The sequence below is a fragment of the Lepidochelys kempii genome, chromosome 2 (genome assembly GCF_965140265.1).
Source record: "Lepidochelys kempii isolate rLepKem1 chromosome 2, rLepKem1.hap2, whole genome shotgun sequence".
NCBI lineage: Eukaryota > Metazoa > Chordata > Testudines > Cheloniidae > Lepidochelys > Lepidochelys kempii.
The window spans coordinates 230,392,333-230,418,538 of NC_133257.1; the positions used below are offsets into that span (position 1 = coordinate 230,392,333).

At 41.2% G+C, this 26,206-nt stretch overlaps 1 protein-coding gene across 1 annotated transcript in view; it reads left to right on the forward strand.

The window, feature by feature from the left end:
- LOC140906176 (macrophage mannose receptor 1-like) overlaps nucleotides 1–26,206 on the forward strand; it is a 56,789-nt gene that overhangs the window by 22,753 nt on the left and 7,830 nt on the right. Inside the window, 14 exon segments of the mRNA XM_073329674.1 lie at nucleotides 1,609–1,757; nucleotides 2,710–2,909; nucleotides 4,347–4,474; nucleotides 6,321–6,408; nucleotides 12,569–12,713; nucleotides 17,180–17,215; nucleotides 17,320–17,498; nucleotides 18,259–18,311; nucleotides 19,391–19,491; nucleotides 19,689–19,831; nucleotides 22,356–22,470; nucleotides 23,314–23,495; nucleotides 24,136–24,238; nucleotides 25,867–26,096. Coding sequence (XP_073185775.1) covers nucleotides 1,609–1,757; nucleotides 2,710–2,909; nucleotides 4,347–4,474; nucleotides 6,321–6,408; nucleotides 12,569–12,713; nucleotides 17,180–17,215; nucleotides 17,320–17,498; nucleotides 18,259–18,311; nucleotides 19,391–19,491; nucleotides 19,689–19,831; nucleotides 22,356–22,470; nucleotides 23,314–23,495; nucleotides 24,136–24,238; nucleotides 25,867–26,096 — 1,852 coding nt within the window.

Genomic DNA, 26,206 nt, shown 5'->3' on the forward strand with positions numbered 1-26,206 from the left:
CCAGGTTCTCTTTCCTTTATCACTTCTCATTGCTTAATCCAAGCATATGTAAACTATGCTTCTTGGTCCAGATTTGGCTTGTGAGGGAACCGTAGTGCACACATCTTTCAGTCTTCAAAACTGCCAGTGTGAGACATGAGCCGTCAGAATGTGTGACAAATGACCAAAATGTGGAACACATTGCGTGTTGTACATTGTGTCATACTTGATAATTCTAATGTTTGACATTAATAATTGATGGATTCTAATGACTTTTAATGGTTTATCATTTTAATTCATAACTGACAGATTGTAATAGTTATAAATCTTTCTTTAAACTATTAGTTTAAATCTCCTTGAGGTGAAACATTTGAGCAAAAATTTCAGGGGAAAAATCTTTTTTAGTAATAGTTCCTTGTAATAGGGTCAGCACCTGCCTCTTGTGAGTGCCCCCTGGTGGTTGGGTGTGAGCCTGCTGTTTCTTAGTTCTTGGAATGGGGTGACACCTACCTCTCACAAGTAACCCCCCCGGCCAATGGTTTCTTTGGCGAGTCTTCAGTGACTCGGCCTCCTGGCCAAGTCACACACAGTCTATAGGTGGAAAAGCACAAACAAACCCCTTCCGGGGTATAGAGTATTTACTTTCCACCACAGCTTCCTCCCTGGAGACACTGCCCTCTGTACCAGTTTAACAGGGCTCAACATGGTACCTTCCATTGATATGTCCTTCTCAGCAGCACGCACGCACATGCACAGCTTAGTTTTTAACTAGACCAACAGGACCCATCATGGTACCCTTGCTTGGTCTTGCTATGTTTTGGGCTCAGTATCTGCTTGGTCCCCTCAGCCATCCAGGAGTTCCTTCTTAACTCCCCTGGTGTTCAGTAGCTCTCCATGGGCTCAGCCCTGTCCTAACTGAGCTGTCCGTGGTCCTGCTACTCTTCCAGTTGGCCACAAACCTGGTTCTCTCTCTTCCAGATTCAGGCAGCAACTGACTGCTCTGTCTCTGTTGCTTCTTTTTATATGGCTTTCCTGGCCCCTGATTGGCCACTCCGTCAGCCCCTCTGATTGGCTGCTTCCCCTGTAGCCACTCTAGGCCACCTGGAGGACTTCTCCTCTTCTCTTTTCTGAGGCAAAGTGAGGCAGGGCTTCGAGGCCTCCAGGAGAGGACCTCTGGACATAGTCCACCCCTACATATTCCTTTATTGAAAATCAGAGGATACAGATTTGTGGGGTCTCTCTTAGCATAAGGCAGTGGGAGCCCCAAAATTTAAACAACAAAACCAACTGCAACATATAAGGAGCTAATAGACAGCAGCTTGACCAAGACCATACTAGTATCTGCCTCTGCCTTCTCCCTTCTAACTCTCAGACAAATGCATAATATCTTATATTGTGCAGGAGGAGAAGGAATCATTCCAAATTATTAATAGGCCATAATTATCATGCTTCCTTTCTGGTGTCAGCAGCTGAATTTGTTCAAAGTATAAATTCATAGATTTAAACTAATCATTTTATCAACTTTTAACTCTTTTATCCAGTTTTCCATTCTGAATTATTTCATTAAAAAGAAAAGCCATGATTAAATCTTAGTATAACATTATTTTGAAACATTATTTTCCTTAACAGAAATGAACAAGCCTATCTGATTAGTCTGACTGGGCTAAGGCCTGAAAAATATTTCTGGATAGGGCTTTCAGATGTAGAGGAACAAGGGACTTTCAAGTGGACCGATGGTGAAGCAGTTCTGTTCACTCATTGGAATTCAGCAATGCCTGGTATGCGCTGCAGTGCTGTGTGATGTATACTGTCTGTGGTTTTAGGATGTGTTAAGACTGAATATTGAAATACCCATGAATTTCCACTCTCTGTCCCCTGGTAGATTAGACAGGATTCAACCATGGGCCCTCTTTTGTATTCCTGCAGGGGAGTAAGGGAGGAGTAAGAAGCACACTAGCCACATAAAGATTAGTGGGCTGCTAATCCCCATCTTGTGTAGTTGTGCAAGCTGGGGCTTTGAAGGTCTAGAGACCATGCTAAGCAGGGGCTGAAGGGGCTTCAACGTTTTCAGAACTTTATCACAGCATTAGTGGTTGACATAGTTCATCACACTGGGGAAAATTAGTGCTGGACATAAGTGGCCAAACAATTAGACCTATAGGGTGCTTAGGTGAGACACGAAGTAATGGCAGATATACAGATTATTAGACTAAAAGTGGTCACACTAGGGTGGGAAAAAAGGACTATAAGTGTTCACCTTTTGTGAGTTTTCTCATCATTTGGCAGAGGTGGGCTCATGGGATTTGTTAACGTACCTGTGCTACTGTTCTGGGTATTCCTATGGCACATGGAACCAAGACCCTGATTCTTAAAAGTATGTAGGCATTGTTGCACTCAGTGTTGCAACACCTAACTGATTAGAAGCCTAAATCTTACTTTCAAAAGGGATTTAGGCACAGTTAATGGAATTTAGGCTCCTAAGTGCCTAAATCTGTTTTGACAATAAGACTTCACCTTCTAAGTGAGTTATGCATTTTAATGCTGAGCACAGCAATGCCTATATACCCTTAAAAATCTGGACCCAAGTGACTTTGCATCTGCGTTAGAATTTCCATCCTTTGGTTTATAAAATAGGAATGGAAACAGAAGTTTAATTTCTTTGAGAGCAGAGCCCCAAGTTCAGAGAAATATGTAATTTTCAATTAGGTTTTTAACATTTCTTTCATGAAGGAGGAAAGTCAGGCTGTGTTGCCATGGAAACTGGAATTGCAGCTGGATTATGGGATGTTCTTAGTTGTGAGAAGACAGCAACATTTCTCTGGAAACAGTGGGCTGAGGGTGTGACACGTCCTCCGATTCCATTAACAACTCTTGCCCCCATGTGCCCTGAAGGCTGGGATTCAAGCAATTATATTAGCTCATGCTTCAAAGTAAGTATTAAACTTTCCTGCCTCATTCACTACACACTGTCCATCTCATGCACTAAGAGTTAAAATCTACTCTCAGTTGTTCCCTAACCTGCACTGTGCAGTGGAATGCATGCTTTTTAGAGATTCCATTTCGGAACACTATTGTCAACCCTAGTTATTGGAAAATTATGAGTCAGGGTTCCAAGTAATCATGATATTGGGTTAAAATCATGAGATTTAAAAAAAAATATATTGGGTTCTTTTTTATATTGTTTTCAAGCTTTTCCCCTCAAGCATGAGGGCTTGAAACACACTTTTCTCTTTTTAAATGAAAGCTGAGATTCTCAGCTAATCAAATTCTGTGAGACTCATGATAAAATCATGAGGGTTGGCAACAGTGTTAAGATAACGTTTTCCATGAATAGACATAGGAACCTGGCACCGTTCCAAGATTTCTGCACAAAGCACATAATGTATTCAATGTGATGGCAAACAAACCCAGTTTCACATTTAGCATCTGGTGGCACCTAGGCAAATAGAACAACAACATTCAAAAAGTGCTTTCCCTATTTACTTAAAAGATAAATGAGAAAATTCCCCACAAAGACTATATTAAGATAATATATACAAGAAAGCAAAATAATTTACAGAAGGAAAAGTGAATCAGTGACTTCCTAGCCAGAGCTTCCCAGAGGCATTCTTCCATCTCTGTCTCCCAAGCAGTCATTTATACTCTTCTCCTGGTATACCTGGGCAAGCACAAAGAATAAACATAGCTGAGGTTAAGCTCTTACTCTTCAGGGACTATGTAATTATGTTACATTGTGTCACACTCGAATTATTATTTATTTATTTGGATGACCATTTATCAGATCGGATACTTTCCTGCTGCTGAGACCTCTTCCCCTAGACTTAAACAACCTTAATTATGGGCTCAGTCCTGCAAGGTGCTGAGCACTCTGGCCCTGATTCAGCAAACAAATTAAGCATGTGCTTGAGTCAGGGCCAGAGTGCTCAGCACCTTGCAGGACTGAACCCTACATCCACATCTCCCTCTTGCTCCCATTACTTTGGATTTTGCTCCATTCCTGATTTTCACCCCCCTTGGAGTTTTAGATATAACCACTCTATTTTTCTTCACCTTTTTCAGTGGTCAGAGCTCCTATTAAGTTATACATACTAGCTTTTTCCCTCTCTGTGTATTGTGATAGCTATGGGTCTTCCCAGTCCTCCTCTGTGCTTTTACTCAAACAAAGTGAAACAATGGATGCTAAGAATTAGGCATTCTGTAATCCATATTCCAGGTGTTATTTTCTTCTGGATATCCTTTTGATTTGGTTAGCTGGATTGTCTGAAATCCTAGTACTGAGAAAGTAGCTGCCCAGGGTGTTGTTTGATTTTATTACTTAGGGAGGGTATTATTATATAGTAGCTTATTGTGAAATATGTTCTCATTAGATTTTTGTGAGAGAAGGAAACCAAAAGAAATCATGGTTTGAAGAAGAAGATTTTTGTCGAGAAATAGGAGGACACTTGATCACTATCAACAGAAAAGAAGTAAAGCATGTAATATGGCAGATGGTTCTGTGAGTATTTACAAAATATTTATTCTTTCACATTAATGGCATGTATAAGAAGAATAACAAAAAGCTCTCTTGAATTCATTCTCAAAAGGGTTAATTTTAAGTAAAAAAACTGTTCATTATATCTTTATCATCATACCCCACTTATTTTTAATTACTATATTTAAAATAAACCACAGGAATTTGGGTGTAACCAGAGTCTCAGAATTCAGGAACTTGATGTGCAAATGTTTGTGTATGGGTTGGAGACTTCTAAAAGTTGTACAGAGTTCATTCATGATGATATATCAATTGTACAAACAATTGGAAGAGATTTATGTCCTGACTATGAAAAGTTGTTGGTGGCGGTTGTTGGGATGTTTTTGGTTTTTGTTTTGTTTTATTTTAAGGATGTAAATGCTAAAATTGGGTATCTAACTGCATGATTGCTCTCACAAATCAGGTAGTTAGACCTCTAACTGCTAGCATGTGCAGGTGCCCAAATGTGTCCACAAAAGTTGAGGTTGCAGTGAAATTTCTTTCAAAACCAGGCCACATAAGTGTGGCTGTACTCTGAAAAGTAACTCTATACAAATTATACAAAGTATCGATATCTGGTGTTTCCCCGTGAATCCATATCAAAGGCTCTCATTGGCGTATAAAAGATGGTGGTTTTGTTGGTTTTTTCTTGTTGTTTAAATTGCCAGGCAATGGTGTGCTATAAACTTATTTTTCCAATAGATTTAAGAGTGATTTACAAGTGGCAAAGAGACTTTTTCCCACTTTGTCCACTTTAGTTTTATATATAATATATATGTAGGATGTATTTGTTTTTTAATGTGCTTTTTTCATTTTTGTTTTGCTTGGTCATCTGTCTACCAATAGATAGATTAGCGATTCAGATCTTGTCTATCCTTTTTTCCTGGAAGAATCTATGGCTTAATGTGGCTATAAGCTCTTTAGGTTAGGAACTCTTTCCTGTGATGTGTTTATACAATACCGAGCACAAGGAGGCCTTGATCTGAGTCTGGGATTGTATGTGCTACTGCACTAGAAATAATAATGAGTATCATGAAAGTGAAGCCTAAGCATTGAGAAAAAGATTTTTAGTTAGTTAAATTGCTTTACAATTCTTTATTTTTGTTTTAATTTTTGTTGAAATCTCTTAACCCAAACTCCTGACATACAGTTCAGAGAAAAGATCTCTGAGAAAAGACAGCACCCCTCACCATTTTGATAGAGGGCTGAGATAGCTCCCTCCCACTTCTCTGGTCCTTCAAGTTGTTCTCTGTCAAACATAAGGATGACAAATATTTATATTCCTAGTGGACTTGATGATCTGCTGCAGTCAAGATCTACTTGTTGTGGTGGACAGGAAGCACCATCAGGAGCTGATTATGGGGCCAGTTCTGGGTGGCTGCTAGTGGCTGTTCTAAACTCTACCAGCTGGTAATGGTTCACAAGGAATTGTCTATCAGCTCAGAATTGTCAGAGACCAGCATGCCTTGACCAAACCCCTCACATGGAAACTGTGACATGTTTAGGGTAAGAGCTGGTTTTATGGAGAGATGGGGCTGTTTTTCTCCTATTGGAGTAGCACAAACAGAGTAGAATCTGGGCCAATATGTCTATGATAGAAAACAAGGAGAAAACACTTTTCTGAGAGGAATACATCATCATACATCAAGAAGAAAGGCAAATTAATATAAACACATTTTCTTCCTTTGCAGGTTCCTTTTTATGAGATAATTTTACAGAGACTTCAAATTTTTTGAACTGCTGTAAGTTCTAAAATGTCTTTTGTACAAAGGGCATATATAATTGTCCTATTATATACAATCACATATATATATCATATAATATATTTTAGGGACAAAGGATTTATCTTTCAGCATTTCTGGATGGGTTTGATTTACTTGAATTCTGATGAAGGATATACCTGGATTGATGGCTCTCCAGTGAGTATATTGGTTGTTAAACAATCATTGCCTTTCTGGCTTTTATAATATCTTTTTTGCAATCTTTTCTGAGTCTTTTCTTACTCCCTTCCCATTCCCTCCTAAACTTTCATACCCAGGTCCATAGAAGCACTTTCTTTGCCACTGCATTAAACAAGTGCAATGGTTTAGTCTTCACTGAGGCTATGATGGAGGAAAAGAATCACTTCATATCTTCCGCCCCAGCCACACAACCATAAAAGGCAATCCAGGAAGTTTTTGGAAAATGTAGGGGACAATTTCCTGGTGCAAGTACTGGAGGAACCAACTAGGGGCAGAGCTCTTCTTGACCTGCTGCTCACAAACTGGGAAGAATTAGTAGGGGAAACAAAAGTAGTAGGGGAACCTGGGAGGCAGTGACCATGAAATGGTCGAGTTCAGGATCCTAACACAAGGAAGAAAGGAGAGCAGCAGAATACAGACCCTAGATTTCAGAAAAGCAGACTTTGACTCCCTCAGGGAACTGATGGGCAAGATCCCCTAGGAGAATAACATGAGGGGGAAAGGAGTCCAGGAGAGCTGGCTGTATTTTAAAGAATCCTTATTGAGGTTACAGGGACAAACCATCCCGATGTGTAGAAAGAATAATAAATATGGCAGGCGACCAGCTTGGCTTAACAGTGAAATCCTTGCTGCTCTTAAATACAAAAAAGAAGCTTACAAGAAGTGGAAGATTGGACAAATGACCAGGGATGAGTATAAAAATATTGCTCAGGCTTGCAGGAGTGAAATCAGGAAGGCCAAATCACACCTCGAGTTGCAGCTAGCGAGAGATGTTAAGAGTAACAAGAAGGGTTTCTTCAGGTATGTTAGCAACAAGAAGAAAGTCAAGGAAAGTGTGGGCCCTTACTGAATGAGGGAGGCAACCTAGTGACAGAGGATGTGGAAAAAGCTAATGTACTCAATGCTTTTTTTGCCTCTGTCTTCATGAATAAGGTCAGCTCCCAGACTACTGCACTGGGCAGCACAGCATAGGGAGAAGGTGACCAGCCCTCTGTGGAGAAAGAAGTGGTTCGGGACTATTTAGAAAAGCTGGAGAAGCATAAGTCCATGGGGAGGGATGCGTTGCATCCGAGAGTGCTAAAGGAATTGGCGGATGTGATTGCAGAGCCATTGGCCATTATCTTTAAAAACTCATGGCAATCGGGGGAGGTCCCAGATGACTGGAAAAAGGCTAATGTAGTGCCCATCTTTAAAAAAGGGAAGAAGGAGGGATCCTGGGAACTACAGGCCAGTCAGCCTCACCTCAGTCCCTGGAAAAATCATGGAGCAGGTCCTCAAAGAATCAATTCTGAAGCACTTAGAGGAGAGGAAAGTGATCAGGAATAGTCAGCATGGATTCACCAAGGGCAAGTCATGCCTGACTAATCTAATTGCCTTCTATGACGAGATAACTGGCTCTGTGGATGAAGGGAAAGCAGTGGACGTGTTGTTCCTTGACTTTAGCAAAGGTTTCAACACGGTCTCCCACAGTATTCTTGCCAGCAAGTTAAAGAAGTATGGGCTGGATGAATGGACTATAAGGTGAATAGAAAGCTGGCTAGATTGTCGGGCTCAACGGGTAGTGATCAATGGCTCCATGTCTAGTTGGGAACTGGTATCAAGTGGAGTGCCCCAGGGGTCGGTCCTGGGGCAGGTTTTGTTCAATATCTTCATAAATGATCTGGAGGATGGTGTGGATTGCACCCTCAGCAAGTTTGCAGATGACACTAAACTGGGAGGAGTGGTAGATATGCTGGAGAGTAGGGATAGGATACAGAGGGACCTAGACAAATTGGAGGATTGGGCCAAAAGAAATCTGATGAGGTTCAACAAAGATAAGTGCAGAGTCCTGCACTTAGGACGGAAGAATCCAATGCACCGCTACAGACTAGGGACCGAATGGCTCGGCAGCAGTTCTGCAGAAAAGGACCTAGGGGTTACAGTGGACAAGAAGCTGGATATGAGTCAACAGTGTGCCGTTGTTGCCAAGAAGGCCAATGACATTTTGGGATGTATAAGTAGGGGCATTGCCAGCAGATCGAGGGACGTGATCGTTCCCCTCTATTCGACAATGGTGAGGCCTCATCTGGAGTACTGTGTCCAGTTTTGGGCCCCACACTACAAGAAGGATATGGAAAAATTGGAAAGAGTCCAGCGGAGGGCAACAAAAATGATGAGGGAACTGGAACACATGACTTATGACGAGAGGCTGAGGGAACTGGGGATGTTTAGTCTTCAGAAGAAAAGAATGAGGGGGGATTTGATAGCTGCTTTCAACTACCTGAAAGGGGGTTCCAAAGAGGATGGCTCTAGACTGTTCTCAGTGGTAGCAGATGACAGAACAAGGAGTAATGGTCTCAAGTTGCAGTGGGGGAGGTTTAGGTTGGATATTAGGAAAAACTTTTTCAGTATGAGGGTGGTGAAACACTGGAATGCGTTACCTAGGGAGGTGGTGGAATCTCCTTCCCTAGAAGTTTTTAATGTCAGGCTTGACAAAGCCCTGGCTGGGATGATTTAGTTGGGGATTGGTCCTGCTTTGAGCAGGGGGTTGGACTAGATGACCTCCTGAGGTCCCTTCCAACCCTGATATTCTATGATTCTATGAAAACAGGAGCATATGCAATCTGAATCCCATGATACATTTAAACTGGAAAATGTCTTCCATCACGCATGCTACAGTGCAGGGGCGGGCAAACTTTTTGGCCTGAGGGCCTCATTGGGTTTCTGAAATTGTATGGAGGGCTGGTTAAGGGAGGCTGTGTCCCCGCCCCCTATCCAACCACCCCAATGGCCCCCCGGGACTCCTGCCCCATTCAACCCCCCTTGTTCCCTGACGGCCCCCCAGGACCCCTGCCCCCTCCCACTCTCTGTCCCCTGACTGCCCCAGACCCCCGCCCCTGACTGCCCCCCACCACCCCATCCAACCCCTCTTCTCATTCCTGACTGCCCACCCGGGACCCCTGCCCCATGCAACCACCCCTTCTCCTTGTCCCCTGACCACCACCAGAACCCCCACCCCTGACTGCCCCCTGCTGCCCCATCTAACCACTCCTCTCATTCCTGACTGCCCCTCCCCTTGGGACCCCTACCCCATCCACCCCTCCTGCTCCCTGTCCCCTGACTGCCCCCTGCTGCCCCATCCAACCCTTCCTCTCCTTCCTGACTGCCCCCCCAGGAACCCCTGCCCCCATTCAACCCCCCTGTTCCCTGCCCTCTGACCACCCTGACCCCTATCCACACCCCTGCCCCCTGACCACCCCCCAAACTCCCCTGCCCTCTATCTAACCCCTCCTTGCTCCCTGCCCCCTTACTGCGCTGCCTGGAGCACTGGTGGCTGGCATATTTTATGGGCATGGATATCAATCTGGAAGGAAGATGTGGAGGAAGGGAGCCTTGATGGTTAGTAGCCTGATACATGTGGGTCAAAGACAGTTATAATTTCTCACTAGGTCAGCATTACCCCTCAGAGCAATCTGCTTCCAAGAAGGCCTATTCATGTCTGAGGCTGGACTATCAAAACTAGTTTGCCACCTCATGGAAGTGAGAATAGGCCCTGACCTCAGCCTGGAGATGATAAACTGACTTTGACATAGGTAAAGTAGAGTGCTTCTATAGGGATGTTCTACACTTCCTCCGATTTTACACCATTTTACAACCCCATCTTTGCAGCCCAGAGTCATAGCTCATAGACCATTATGATCATCTAGTCTGCACAACGCAGGCCACAGAATCTCATCCACCCACTCCTGCGAAAAACCTCTCACCTATGTTTGAGCTATTGAAGTCCTCAAATCGTGGTTTAAAGACTTCAAGGAGCAGAGAATCCTCCAGCAAGTGACCCGTGCCCCACGCTACAGAGGAAGGCGAAAAACCCCCAGGGCCTCTTGCAATCTGCCCTGGAGGAAAATTCCTTCCTGACCCCAAATATGGCGATCAGCTGAACCCTGAGCATGTGGGCAAGACTTACCAGCCAGACACCCAGGAAAGAATTCTCTGTAGTAACTCAGATCCCACCTCATCCAACATCCCATCACAGGCCATTGGGCCTATTTAACGTAAATAGTTAAAGATCAATTAATTGCCAAAATCATGTTATCCCATCATACCATCTCCTCCATAAACTTATCGAGTTTAATCTTGAAGCCAGATAGGTCTTTTGCCCCCATTGCTTCCCTTGGAAGGCTATTCCAGAACTTCACCTCTCTAATGGTTAGAAACCTTTGTCTAATTTAAAGTCTAAACTTTCTGATGCCCAGTTTATATCCATTTGTTCTTGTGTCCACATTGGTACTGAGCTTAAATAATTCCTCTCCCTCTCCGGTATTTATCCCTCTGATATATTTATCGAGAGCAATCATGTCTCCCCTCAGCCTTCTTTTGGTTAGGCTAAACAAGCCAAGCTCTTTGAGTCTCCTTTCATAAGACAGGTTTTCTATTCCTTGGATCATCCTAATCGCCCTTCTCTGTACCTGTTCCAGTTTGAATTCATCCTTCTTAAACATGGGAGACCAGAACTGCATACAGTATTCCAGATGAGGTCTCACCAGTGCCTTGTATAACTAACACCTCCTTATCTTTACTGGAAATGCTTCTCCTGATGCATCCCAAGACCGCATTAGCTTTTTTCACGGCCATATCACATTGGTGGCTCATAGTCATCCTGGGGTCAACAATACTCCAACGTCCTTCTCCTCCTCCATTACTTTTAATTGATGTGTCCCCAGCTTATAACTAAAATTCTTGTTATTAATCCCTAAATGCATGACCTTACACTTCTCACTATTAAATTCCATCCTATTACTATTACTCCAGTTTACATGGTCATCCAGATCCTCCTGTATGATATCCCAGTCCTTCTCTAAATTGGCAATACCTCCCAGCTTTGTATCATCCTCAAACTTTATTAGCACACTCCCACTTTTTGTGCCGAGGTCAGTAATAAAAAGGTTAAATAAGATTGGTCCCAAAACCGATCCCTGAGTAACTCCACTGGTAACCTCCCTCCAGCCTGACAGTTCACCTTTCAGAGTGACCCGCTGTAGTCTCCCCTTTAACCAATTCTTTATCCACATTTCAATTTTCATATTGATCCCCATCTTTTCCAATTTAACTAATAATTCCCCATGTGGCACCGTATCAAACGCCTTACTGAAATCTAGGTAAATTAGATCCACTGTGTTTCCTTTGTCTAAAAAATCTGTTACTTTCTCAAAGAAGGAGATCAGGTTGGTTTGGCACAATCTACTTTTTGTAAAACCATGTTGTATTTTGTTCCATTTACCATTGACCTCAATGTCCTTAACTACTTTCTTTTTCAAAAATTTTTCCAAGACCTTGCATACTACAGATGTCAAACTAACAGACCTGTAGTTACCCAGATCACGTTTTTTTTCCTTTCTTAAAAATAGGAACTATGTTAGCAATTCTCCAGTCATACGGTACAACCCCTGAGTTTACAGATTCATTCAAAATTCTTGCTAAAGGGCTTGAAATTTCATGTGCCAATTCCTTTAATATTCTTGGATGAAGATTATCTGGGCCCCTCGATTTAGTTGCATTAAGATGCTTCTACCTCAGATATGGTAATATCTACCTCCATATCCTCATTCCGATTTGTCATGCTACTATTATCCCTAAGATCCTCTTTAGCCTTATTAAAGACTGAGGCAAAGTATTTGTTTAGATATTGGGCCATGCCTAGATTATCCTTAACCTCCACTCCATCCTCAGTGTTTAGCGGTCCCACTTCTTTCTTTGTTTCCTTCTTATTTATATGGCTATAGAACCTTTTCCTATTGGTTTTAATTCCTTTTGCAAGGTCCAACTCTACTTGACTTTTAACCTGTCTCACTTTATCTTCCCTATAGCTACCAACTACTTGATGAAGAAGAGTAGATATAATTTCTTCAGCCCATCAGGGTTCCCCTTTTCAGCTATATCAGTGTGCGTATAATATAAGGTGTTCATCTCCCTCTGTACAAGGGCTGAGCTTATTGGTTCCACAACACTTCTTGATCCTACTGGCCTCAGAAATTAAACACTTAGGAGGAACAACCCCTGAGGCTTTTTAACAGTGCAGTTCACAATTATTCTCCTTCATATAGAAGTAACTCGTAATAGAACTGTGTTTCCATCATAGGTGATTTATGAAAACTGGAATGAAGAAGAACCTAGTAATGACAAAGGAATTGAACATTGTGGAATGTTTGAGGGAAGTCCAACAATGCAGTGGAATGACTTGTATTGTGAACGCTTACTTAATTGGATTTGTGAAATAAAAAAAGGTAGGACTACTGCTCTATTTAATTAGAGAAATATAAACAAAGTACAGTCAGTTTGTTGGACTAACTAAAATTAAAAATAGGTGTGACACTAAGAATCACTCTTTGTGTGAAAGCATAGGAAGGGAACACAGTAGATAAAGAGCAAGGACATGAATTCTGATCTCTTAACTAAATGGTACAGAAGGTCAAAAAAAGTCCCTTGTATTTTACCTGTGGCCTTACCTCCCTATCCCATATATTGAAAAGGTTTGCAGTGCAAGGATGCCTATCTCTTTAAGAGGAGCAAAGAGTTATGTGGCACCTTATAGACTAACAGACGTATTGGAGCATAAGCTTTCGTGAGTGAATACCCACTTCGTCGGATGCATGTCCGACGAAGTGGGTATTCACTCACAAAAGCTTATGCTCCAATACGTCTGTTAGTCTATAAGGTGCCACCGGACTCTGCTGCTTTTACATATCCAGACTAACATGGCTACCCCTCTGATCTTTAAGAGAAGTATCTCTTTTTCTTATCTCCTCCCTTTATCTGGATCCATTTTGTCCAAAGGAGAGTTGGAAGGCAGGAGGTATAGAGCTTCGATTTCCTTAAGCAAAAGTAGCTCTCTGTTTTATATTGTCTAAGAATATAATAAAAGTGACCAGTTGGTGTAAAAATCACTTGCTCTGATAAGGAGGAAAAATCGAGGTTGATTTAGCTTACACCAACATTGTCCAAGGGGCAGGGCTCTCAGCAGTAGAAAATCCGCAAAAGGTCATTGTGGCAACATGACTGACCCCAAAGCCCACTTTGTCACGTGGCTCACAAGTTGCCCCAGTGTCACCCACACTCTAGCAAAACCCAAAAGTGAGTGGTACCACGAGGTGCTGTTTCCCTAGAAATGCAGGTATTCAGAGAAATAAGGGTTATAGGAATAAATGACCGATATTGAAACAAATACTAAATGAAATAAATATTTAGCTTATTTTGACCCTCTGCCTAATTTCTCCTCCCCCCAGGTTGTGGGTAGAATTTCTGCCCCCTCCCCTCAGTTGAGTATTTGAATACATAAGCAGAGGGCATGGGCACCAGAACCTGTCTGAAAGAGAAGAGAGGGACTATGTCAGCCATGGTACAGGCTAGTTTGAAAGCACCTACTACTAATGTCCCTAAAATAAAAGGAAAGCTGGGAGCACACAAGAAACTGGCTGAGGGTGAGGTGAGGGATGGCAGCAGCTGCCCAACAGGAGATGAAACTTCTGAACCCTTGAGGTCCATCCTGACAAAAAGACTATTCTAGAACACCAGGAGATGTATTGGACTGTCACTTTAAAAACCATTTGTCATCTGGTTAATCAAAGTTATCTTTCTAGTAAATTGCTCATGACAACGATGTCATCAGAATATTGGCTTCTGTGCACCAATTGAGCAAGCATATCCTTTGCAGCCCCTTTTTAGCATTCTGAATGCTATGTTTTGGATGGTATGTGTTCATCAGTTCTCAACAAGGCTGACGAGGATTTGAGAAACTGTGGGCGGAAGCCCTGAGCAGTTCATCTTCATCTTGGATGACCTCTCAGAAATAAAATGAAAAGAAGTAAACGTTGTTATGAACAAGTACTATTATTCTATCACTTTTGGATCACTGCAGAGAGAGGATAGCAGTTCTGTTATCAATTCCTGGATTTTGTAATTTTAACTCTTTTGTTTGGCCTTGGTTTGACCAAGGGACTGTCTTTTGTAAGATACAATATTGCTCATGCAGTGTCTTAACATACTGTTCCCTAAGGAAGGGATTGTAAAAGTTTATAAAGAAGCGTATTGATATTATATTTTGTACAATCACCATTATTATTTATATTGCAGCACTGCCCGGGGAACTGCTGAAACATAAATATAGGGGGAGCCCATAAACGGCAGAGATGTTGGGACTCTGAGGCTCAGCACCCTCTTTTCACACAGTAACACAACGTTCTAAACCAATGTCGGTTGTAAATTGAGAGCCAGATCCACCAGTATGCTTTATAGATTCATAGATACTAAGGTCAGAAGGAACCATTATGATCATCTAGTCTGCACAACGCAGGCCACAGAATCTCATCCACCCACTCCTGCGAAAAACCTCTCACCTATGTTTGAGCTATTGAAGTCCTCAAATCGTGGTTTAAAGACTTCAAGGAGCAGAGAATCCTCCAGCAAGTGACCCGTGCCCCATGCTACAGAGGAAGGCGAAAAACCTCCAGGGCCTCTTGCAATCTGCCCTGGAGGAAAATTCCTTCCCGACCCCAAATATGGCGATCAGCTAAACCCTGAGCATATGGGCAAGATTCACCAGCCAGATACTACAGAAAATTCTTTAGCTGTTTTGCATACTCTAGCAATGTGAAGCACATGTAAACTCATCGCAATTAATCAGTGGCTCTGGCTGTTTTGCACTGGCAAATCACCCTTGAGAGTTAAAACAAAGAAAAAATCACTTTAGGTTGCTAGTGCATATCTTCAGCTCAATGGAAACACCCTCTTTGAGTTCCTTGGTTACTGTTCATGTGTGAGATTCTGAGTGATTTTTAAAAATAAGACAAAACCAACTAGGTTAAGATGGAGCTAAGGATAGGAGAACTTTAGAAAAGGAGTACTTGTGGCACCTTAGAGATGGTGCTATCACCAGCAGGAGAGTGAATTTGTGTGGGGGGGTGGAGGGTGAGAAAACCTGGATTTGTGCTGGAAATGGCCCACCTGATGATCACTTTAGATAAGCTATTACCAGCAGGACAGTGGGGTGGGAGGAGGTATTGGTTCATATTCTCTGTGTATATATAAAGTCTGCTGCAGTTTCCACGATATGCATCTGATGAAGTGAGCTGTAGCTCACGAAAGCTTATGCTCTAATAAATTGGTTAGTCTCTAAGGTGCCACAAGTACTCCTTTTCTTTTTGCGAATACAGACTAACACGGCTGTTACTCTGAGAACTTTAGAGTAATTTAGAGAAACTAGATTTCAGGGATATTGTAATTGTGTTCAAACCAAGCATTACAAATCTAGGAAATTCAGAGTTCAAGTGACACTTAAAAAAAATCCAAATATGATAAGGTTGGAAAATGCACAATTAAGGCACCGAAACAACCTTAACTCTGCCCAGTAATGTCACCATGTGGGGAAAAATATGAAAAAAACCTAAAATAATTATAAATCACTTTTATCTTTATCAGGGACCATAAACAATACATAATCCTGTTTTGATTGTATGCCATCACTACAGGGCAAACTTGAGGTTATTTGACTGTTAGAACCCAAATTGAAGCAATAACCTAAAGAACGTCTGTTCCTCATTCATACTATTTCATAAAATCTTCCCCTCAAACAAAATCAGAGAAGGAAGGAAGAAAGGTAACAGCGAAAATAATGGCCTTTGAGCAAAACCCCCACAAGGCATACTGAAGAAAGAAGTATTTTCAAGGGGCCAGACCTGGGGCAAGGGACAGGATGGTTTCTTCCTCGTTGTCCACTTTCTAACAAGGACATTAGAACTGTTCTAACTGTGAGAATTTCTGTTAGAGCCAGGCTTTGGGGCTTTATGTAAATCTAGCACTTATAACCAGTGCTAGCCTGCACTGAGCCCCGGCACCTCTAGGCTTGGCAGTTCATAGTCCCAGCACCTCTGGGCCTACTGCATAAGTTATGAATGTAAAAAAATTGCTTGAGCCCCGGTACCTCTTTCATTACAAATTAAGCACTGCTTACAACCTATCCTCCTGTGTCAGGCTTTGCATCACCTCCTTCCCACTCTGCCAATGTTCCCACCTTATCTGCCTCCTTGTTACTTTCTCAAACAATCATCTCCATGACATCTTCCACACTGTCCTCTCTGCTTGGTTTGACTTCCCTGAATTCATCTGCAAAGTGCCTACCCTCTTTATCTCTTAAAAACCCACTTTTCTAACATGAACCAAACCAAGATAGCATGAGTCAGTGAGGACACGGAGAATTGCTTGTAATATTTATGAAAAATTGGTGTCAAACTTTGAATCCTTGTGTCTGGTTTGCACTGGTGTACATGGCGGCATCACTGCTGACCCTGGCCTGTAATGGCTTGCTCTGACCGCTACCGTATCGTAGAATGTTAATAAAATAATTAATTTCTGTCTAGGTAGGAACACTGAGGCTCTGAACCATGGATTTCGCCTAAGGCAATATATTTTAGAGCACATCTGAAAGTAGCATCCAGAGTGCATACTTATTGCAACCCAGTACTGTTTAGGGCCACATGTGTTTTCTTCAGATGTAACTATTCGATGATATTATTCTAAATGATAAATATATTTTATGTTAGTCTTGTGAAGTTCATGTCAAAAAACTGTACAGTGCATCAGATAATGCTTGATTCCCTTTTTTTTTCTGCAAGTCATTGTCATTAGCTACTGCACAAAATAGATTTACTTGAATGAGCGTTTGAGACATAGCTTATGCTGATATTTCGTTTTACAGGCATACCATTAAAACCTGAACCAAGTACCAAGTTTGGTAAGTATTTTCCCTGTTGCCAGAAAAAAATATAACTGTATGATGAGAACATGTACAATACAGATACAAATACCGAATTTGCCGCTTTTTTATGTATCTTTCAGATTATAAAGTCACTGATGATGGATGGGTTATCTATGAAGACAAGCAATATTACTTTAGCACAGAAAATGTCCATATGGCGAAAGCTTGGGATATTTGCAAGAAGAAGTTTGCAGATCTTGCTGTCATTGACAGTGAAAGTGAAAGGAAATTTCTGTGGAGATATATAAGAACCAGAGATATTGATTCAAAAATATGTTCAATATAGTGACCAGAGGCACCTCACGCTCTGCTTCTGAAACTTTGGAGAGAATGCAGTGAGTCCCTTCAGACCTGCACCACATCTCAGCAGGAGTTAATTGTACAATAGTCCAGCATGGTTAATGCATTACATTTACATTTGTACCTAAATTAGCTTCTTAACAGCCAAATTGCAGTGCAAAATAATAATTTCCGAACTCTGCTGCTGTTCCACTTGTTAGGTTCAAAAGTTCCAAATATAATGGGAGTTTGGACTGAGTCAGGCATGCAGGACAGGATCTTAATGGCCTAATGAATCACCATTTGATGTTGACGTGAGTGCTTCAGGCATGAGATGCAGCAAAGCAGTTAAGAAAATAAAGGCAACGATCCAGAGAAAAGCACAGGCCCACAATCTTATTTTAGGATTTTATTTACTTTTGATGGGTAGCGAGAAAGTATGTAAATGCTGAGGAGGTAGAGAGGGAGATACTGCCCCAGGCTGTATTGTCTTGTCTGTCTGAGCTCTGCAGAGCTGAGGAGCAGAGAGATGATATGCATTCCTGTCCTGGTCTATACATTCCTCCCACTCTCACTCTTCCTGGCTTTGCTTCCTATCCAGAGCATGGATCCTGGATCCAAAGAAGGGGAAAACAGCACCGCAAAGATGGCTGAGCCCCTTTTAGTTTTCTGCTCAGTATAAAAGATAAATTGTTTTAAATTAGTGTAATCTCTTAATGTTTTAGATTTACACTAAAAACAGAATGAATTCATATTTCATTGGCCTAACTGTCAGCTTTGATCAAAAATTTAGGTAAGTAAAGACGCAACTTTAAAGTGTGTAATGTGTAATGAATGACTGCTCTTTAGTACTGCTATATTTGAGTGTCTTAGGTATTCCATTTCCAGGATTGCTAACTCTGTTGCAAAAATTTACTCTAGACTTAGTTTCAGCAGCAAAGTCTGTGTGTAAATGGTTTTCCAGTGTTAGATAAACAAAATTTTTTCTTTTTCATTTCCTGAATTTTGGGGGGAAATGTGAGCAAGTCAAGTCCATGTGTTAAAGTTCATCAGTTTGTTTGTATTATGTTAAGTTGTTCCTCCAAAAGATGCCACACTCTGCAGATTCTCATTCTTGGGGTTTGTGCCCCTTGCTATGGACATATTTAGTGTGAGAAGTGTGGTTTCCTTTGTTCCAAAAAGGACAATCATATTGTCTACATGTAGTCTTCGTTTCATCATCCTCTTCCATCAGTTCAGCAGGAAACAAGGACAGTCTGCAGCATGGGACCAGACAGCTCTCTGAGGATCACCAGTGGGCCACAGTTTGAGAACTACTGTTTTAGAAACATGCTTGGAAAGGGTTTTCTGGAGCAGATGGGAGGGGAGGAGAGGCATTGTCAATGCCAGCTCCCTCGCTCTCACTGGAGAATTAAGAGGAGGGGAGGTCAAATGAGCTGCTAGAAGTAAGTTCATTCTTCCACACCAGCATGCCAAATAGAAAGAAAGCAAATGAAGACCAAATGTGCAGTGACATGCTCCCACGCCAGCACTAACATATTGAGGGAACAAAGGGGTGACTGGCACGCTGGTGAGAGCTTGAAGTTTCAGGCTTTCTCAGCTTTTAGGGAAGAGCCTGACTTTTACTATATATGTGGCTGTACTAGTAAAATGGAGCAAAAGGTTGTGACCTATAGGTGATACGATGATACAAACAATAAATAATAATGAATAAAGACTATGTCCGCTACTTGATGCTTAGGGCTTTCACCATGTAACTCCCACTATTGCGAATGGTATTTCTCTCAAATTTTTTTGCCAAATGATTCCTGTAATGCTAAAACAATTATAAGGCTAGATATCCAGTAGCTACCATCATACTGTTTCTTGTAGCTGGATGGATGGAACCCCAGTGAACTATGTAGCCTGGGCCCCAAACGAACCCAATTTTGCAAATAATGATGAAAACTGCGTGGTCATGAACAAAGATTTTGGTGAGTAATGTGACAATATTTTTCGATAAATGTTAAGGAATGAGTTGTGATGGGGGTGGGGTGGAGCTGTTGCTCGGTTCACCTCCAAAGAAATCTCAATTCTGTTTAACTGACAATGTTGGAGGCTCACCGTTCTGAGGGTGATACTACAAATGTCAATCTCCGAAAGTGATTTTCTCTATTTAATTTATTTCCAGGCTTTTGGAATGACATAAACTGTGGTATTAAAAATGCCTTTATCTGTGAAAGGCACAACCATTCTACTCACTCAGAATTTGCTCCAACAGCACCTTCTCCTCTGGGAGGATGTCCTGAAACCTGGCTTTTGTTTAATAATAAGGTACAGTAACAAACATCTACAGTATTTTTCAGGGAAATTAAATATGAAACAAATGAATTATTATTTTATCTTATATCGTTCTATACAGAAAGCTGCATTCTAACTGGATGGCTGGGCCGTTTTGGTGATATCATACTTATATTTAAATCTCTAACAAATTACGTTGGGCGCTTTAAGTGCCTTTAACAGAGGAGTGATTTTTGTATCTGTTAGTAGTCCTAAACCAAAGTTGTTCTTCTTTTTTCTGCTATCTGGGTTTGTTTTAGACAAGTTTCGTGAATGAAAATTCCAGCTGTTCTATTGAGTAGAAAGTCTAAACAGTTTTGTGAATGAGGGTGAACTGGAAAAAATGCATTAGGTCCACTTTAAATAAATAGCAGGATACCTTAATATTGTCATCTTAAATATCAGCAAACTAATAGCTGACAAGGAAAACAAATATTAAACCTTTTTGTGAAAATACTACTTTGTTCCCTTGCTGTGGTAAATGGAAATACACATGACCACAAGAACATGAAAATAAGGAACTACTCCCCTTATACTAGGGCAGGAAAAAAGGGAAGCAGCAAGTTTCATTAAGAAAAATATACCTCTTCAGTCAATGAGCACTCAAACAAATCAGGGAAATAACTTTTTGTATCAGCATTACTGGAAGATAGTCAGATCTTCCTGCTAAATATATATGCACTGAATGAAAAACCTTCTTCTCATTTTGTGTCTCACTGGGTCACTGCCCAAACTATCCCTTAAGCCAACTGAATGGGAAGATTTAGTTGTTCATTAAACTTTACAAAATATTGATTACCCAATGGGTCAGAGCTCAGCAGAAGTAAATTGATACTGCTCCTTTCACTTCAAGGCAGATAAGCTGGTTTACACTCTCTGAAATTTTTGGCCTAAAGATTCTAATAAGCTAATGAGAGACCCAGACTTGAAAGAGATCTGGGAAAGCAGAAATGCCAAAGGTACTGTACACAAAGTTTGCTCCACAGCAGACCACTTTCTTATCCTAAAGCAAACCTACTTGAAATACTCAAATGTAAAATCCTCTGCTTATTTCTCTTACACCATTCTTCTATTTTTTGCCACTCCAAACAGTCCTTAGACAATAATATTTTCAAGAGATAAATAGCATTCATAATTTTTCAGTCTAAGTGATTTTCTTTTTCTGAATTTTAGCCAAATTAATGAAGATGATAATGTGTTCCGTAAGAAAGCATCGTGTGTGTCTCCTTTGTTACAGGCTCCATTTGAACTGAACTCAGAGACTTTGTCTACACTTTCAGCGGTGGCACGTAGGGTACATGGAGCTGCATACCCCAGTGAAAAGCAGGCTATGTCTATGCTGCGGTGTGTAGCTCCATGTGGCAGCGAAAGGACCTGGCAGTGGGGAGGCAGCTGGGAAAGGTTCTGGCAAGAGGGAGGTGGGGGGAAAGGAGCTGCCGGAGCTTTTCCCCACTACCTCACCCCTGGTGGAGCCTTTCCCTGCTGTTGGAGTCTTTCTCTGTGGCTGGGAAAAGCTCTGTCACAGGAAGGCAGAGGGACACTACACTGCTTAAATAAAGCAGGGTAGGCATGGGGAGGCACTGCTTGAGTAAGTAGAGAGCTGTTTAGGGTATGTACCATAAGGTTCTGATGCATCTTTACTCACCTAAGCAGTGCACCACTGTCTACACTGCTCTTTATACCCATGCTAGGGGCCATGCAGAGTCTGCTTTCTACACATCTCTATAAGTGTAGACATAACCAAAATAGCAGCTGCCTCCAGCAGACAGCACATTCCTAGATCTTTAAAGGCTAAGTACATATAAAAGAAAACAGTTTTTTACAACATCATCATAATAAAACCTAACTCTTATATAGCAGTTTTCTTCAGTAGCTCTCAAAGCACTTTGCAAGGGAAGTTAATACTATTATCCCCATTCTTACAGGTCGGGAAACTAAGGCCCAGAGAGGTGAAATTATTTGCCCAAGGTCAGCTAGCAGGCTAGTAGCAGAGCCAGGAACAGAACATAGGTTTCCTAAATCCCAGACCAGTGCTCTGTCCACTAGATTACAACTCTCTCCCAATTGATAAACAGCAACCACCAGGGTGCTGCCAAAACAGGCCTGGATTTAACCCAGTCTACATAGTATTGTTCAGTTCCTTCTCCCCTTTGGACATTGATTATTATATTTCACCTTATCCTACAATTATTGCCTAACCTCACTGATGAACTTGGACCAGACATAGTTCAGGCTTGAACGCTCATAAAGAATTCACTCCTCCTAGATCACCCCTGAAATCAATGTCCTTTATCAATAGACCTTCTAAATCATAAGTTGTTCTCCAATGCCCATCTTGGATGGCCTGTTGGGGTGGAAGTACTGCACACCCTGCCAGCTCCACCCCTTTTTATCTGGCATTACAAACATTCCCCCACTCTTTGTGCTCAGTATGCATGTGCACTAGGACTGGGTCAAATCTCATGGTTTATGCTTTCTTTGGCACTTTACAGTAAAATGTCTCATTTCCCCCCGACAGTGTTATAAAATATTCGGCTCCAGCGAAGCAGAGAGACTGACTTGGCATGCTGCACGAAACACTTGCATAAAGTTAGGAGGAAACCTGGCTTCTTTACATAACAAACAAGTGCAAGGTATAATATCTGGTCCCTTTGGTACTAGATGAGACATCAACCCATTTCTAACAATCATAAATGTAGGTGAAAGCTGTAATTTTGAGGCTGCTCCAGTAAATTGTGCTGCCTTTGCCACTAATAGTTAATATAAGAATTAATGAAAACTACTTTGAGAACAATGTATCACACCTACCTAACTTAAAATTCTATACTAGCATGCATCACCATAGTACTTGCATGTCTTCTGTAACACACTATGCATAAAAAGAACAGGAGGACTTGTGGCACCGTAGAGACTAACCAATTTATTTGAGCATAAGCTTTCGTGAGCTACAGATGATCCGATGAAGTGAGCTGTAGCTCACGAAAGCTTATGCTCAAATAAATGTGTTAGTCTCTAAGGTACCACAAGTCCTCCTTTTCTTTTTGCGAATACAGACTAACACGGCTGCTACTCTGAACACTATGCATAGGGTACTGAACAGCAGTTCCTAGGTGGGGGAGGGGGGTACAAATTACCTGTGTTGTGGCTGTACTGTTATTACTGTATCTTCTTCCAGGGGGCTGTGGTTGGACTTTTTATACTGAAAACCTTTACTTGTACTTTTCTTAATTGAATCCTCCTATCTCTTTTAAGTTACTGTTTTTGTAACAGACATTCCTTTCAATCTCACCATCAGGCAATAATCTAAAGTTATAAAATGTAGCATTTGCAAGTTTTTTAATTCAATAGTTGAGCAGTAATTTTATTTTTATTATTTTTTTTTTACCATTGTTCAAGTTTTGGGCATGCTGGTGTCTTCAGAGATTGGAGAAAAGGAATCCCTTTTTGTAAAACATATACCTCTGGGTTTTCTGCAGCCTTCCTCACCTTCCATTTAAAGGATGTCATGGCTGAAACCTGGATTGGACTGAATGACATTAACGAGGAGGACTGTTATCTTTGGACAGATGGGAGTTTATTTGACTATGCAAAGTGGGCCATGAATTTCCCATTTAGAGATCGTTACATACATGTTGACTGGACATTTATTACACAGGAGGTAAAAGAACAAATATGACTAAACCACCATAACCTGGGGAGCAGAGTCAAGCTTTATGCAACCAGTTCAACATGTCTCTTATTTAGCATCATTTCATTCAAAGAAAACATCGACTGCCGCAGAAGGCAGTACTGCAAAAGGAGGGTTTAGGTTTTTTACATTGTCTCCATGTAGTAGCAGTTCTGATTGCAAATCTTTTTTTTTGCAGAAATCCAGAACTATAGTAGCATGGTGCTTTAATAGAGTTATATTCATTGCAAATACTCAGTGTGGCCCAGTATGTTTTTTTTTTAACTTTGCATTATTGTCTCTTACACTACAGGTTGTATGATAATACTGTAGTAGTCTGGGTGCATTGTAAGGGATTGCCAGCACTTGACAAAAGCTCTTGTACCCATCAAATGCAAGCCCTGAAGTGCATTTTTGCTTTTTAAGAAAATACTTATATTTAACCCACCTCCTCCCAGAGTTTTAAATATTTGTTTCCTTTTCTTAAAAAAGGTCATTTTATATACACTATGCCACAGAATCAAAATTAGAGCAGAAAAAAAATTATTAGGTCTGATTATAAATAAGTGACCTCTATTATTTTGCCAGCATTTTTTTCAGTTTTATTAATTCATGTATCCTTTGTCCCTAGACTGACTGTATTGCAATGATGAAGAGATCGGTAGGAGAGGAAGGGAACTGGGGAAACAATGATTGTCAGCAGAACAATAGCTATATTTGCCAGATGGACAGCAGTGAGTTTAATTTTATCAGCCGTCTAATTTAAAGCACATTTAATAACCCCTCTGAGTTCTAGAGTTCCTCGTTTACACAGATACTGTAGCTGTCAATACCTCAAGCATCTGGTGCCAAGAAGCTGCATCTTCTGTCACAGCCCAGGAATTCTAGATGGAATAGCTGTCCACGGGTACCCTATGTTATCGCTCTGACGTGAGGTTGGATTTCACCTCCAACTCATTTGCACAGAGTCTGAATAGTCAGGTTTTACCCAAGAAGAGTAGATTTCACTCCAGATTTGAGTGAAAAGGGAAAAGGTTATTATTTCATTTTTCCCATCTGTAAGTTGTAGCCAAAATTTTCAGAAGTGACTAATAATTTTGGGTGCCTGAATTTTTGGGTGCCCATCTTGAGACCCCTCAAAAGGATGTGATTTTCAGAGGGCTGGTGATCAGCACCATTGAAGAGGTCTCACGTTGAACACCCTAAAACTGAAGAACTTAAAATCACATTTGAACTTCTTGTCCTGGGAAAATAGGTAGGGTTTATGTCAACGCGCTGAACTATAATAAAAGCTAATAAGTAATTACTGTTTTCATAATATTGAAATACCATACCATTGTTCATGGCATTGTTGGGTTTCTTTGCTGCAATTACAAAAAGAAATTTGCTGTAATTTAACTGGCATTGCATGGGAAGGTATAATGTTTGGCCTTAAAATCTATGAGTCGATGGGCTTGTTGTCACTACTTAGGAGAGCAACTTTGCTGAAATCGATCCAGCGGGTGTCAATTTAGGGGGTCTAATGAAGACCTGCTAAATCGATGGCAGAGTGCTCTCTGGTCCACTCCGGTACTTCAGCTCCCCGAGAAGAGTAAGTAAGTCGATGGGAGAGTGTCTCCCGTCGATGTACTGCAGTGAAGACACCGGGATAAGTTGACCTAAGCTACATCGACTCCAGTTACGTTATTAACATAGCTGGAGTAGCATAACTTAGGTTGACTTACCCCAATAGTATAGACAAGGCCTCAGTAAACTTCTCTGCAAAACTCTACTTCTGTGCCTCATGCCTGCAGCTGGTTTTTCTAGTTTTGAGCCTCTCATGACCAGAGATGGTTTGGTTTTCTGTTTGTACCCCAAAGTTTTTTGATAGGATTAAACTCTGGAAAGGGAAGAATAAATATTTATTTGTTTAAAGAAAAGGAGTACTTGTGACTAACTAACACGACTGCTAACACGGCTGCTACTCTGAAACCTGTATTTATTTGTTTGTTTTGCTTGTCCATTTAGGAAGCAATTTGCCCCACCCCTGTGTACTCATATTTTGAGGATTTAAGTGGTGTCTGTATAGGGTGAATTTCACAGCTGGTTGGAGGGAAATCCATCCTGTCACAAGCACCCAGCTCATTTTCACTTGTGACCTAAAGTAGGTATGGATCCATAGCTCTAGATTTGAACCGCAAATACAATTCATCAAAACATATTTTTTATATTTCTTTGGGTTGTAAATGAGGAATGATTTTCACTTATTGCTTGTCCTGTCCCACTTAAGTTTTGTAATACTGCATTTATTTGTGGGGCAATGGTACAACTATCCGGGCCTGCAAAATTTTTCATTGTCCCCCCCCCCCCCCCAAAACAACAGACACTGATTTATTTCATTCCCCAGCAATTCCAACCTCAGACATTATTCATTATGGTAACAGTAGCTATTCAATTGTCCGCTCCAAAATGAATTGGGAAGAGGCACGAAACAACTGCAAGGAAAAATCTTTAGAACTTGCCAGCATTTTGGATCACTATAGTGCTTTACTCCTGTGGTTATATGTGTTGCAGTTTGGAGAGCCTGCATGGATTGGTCTCAACAGCAATGTGGTAAGAACATGAAACAGGGGAGAGGTTTGAATAGTACGCTGCCACTCCAAATAGAGCTTGAACTTTCCTTTAAATTTTGACCTTATCCATTTTATAGGGCTTTAATAGGT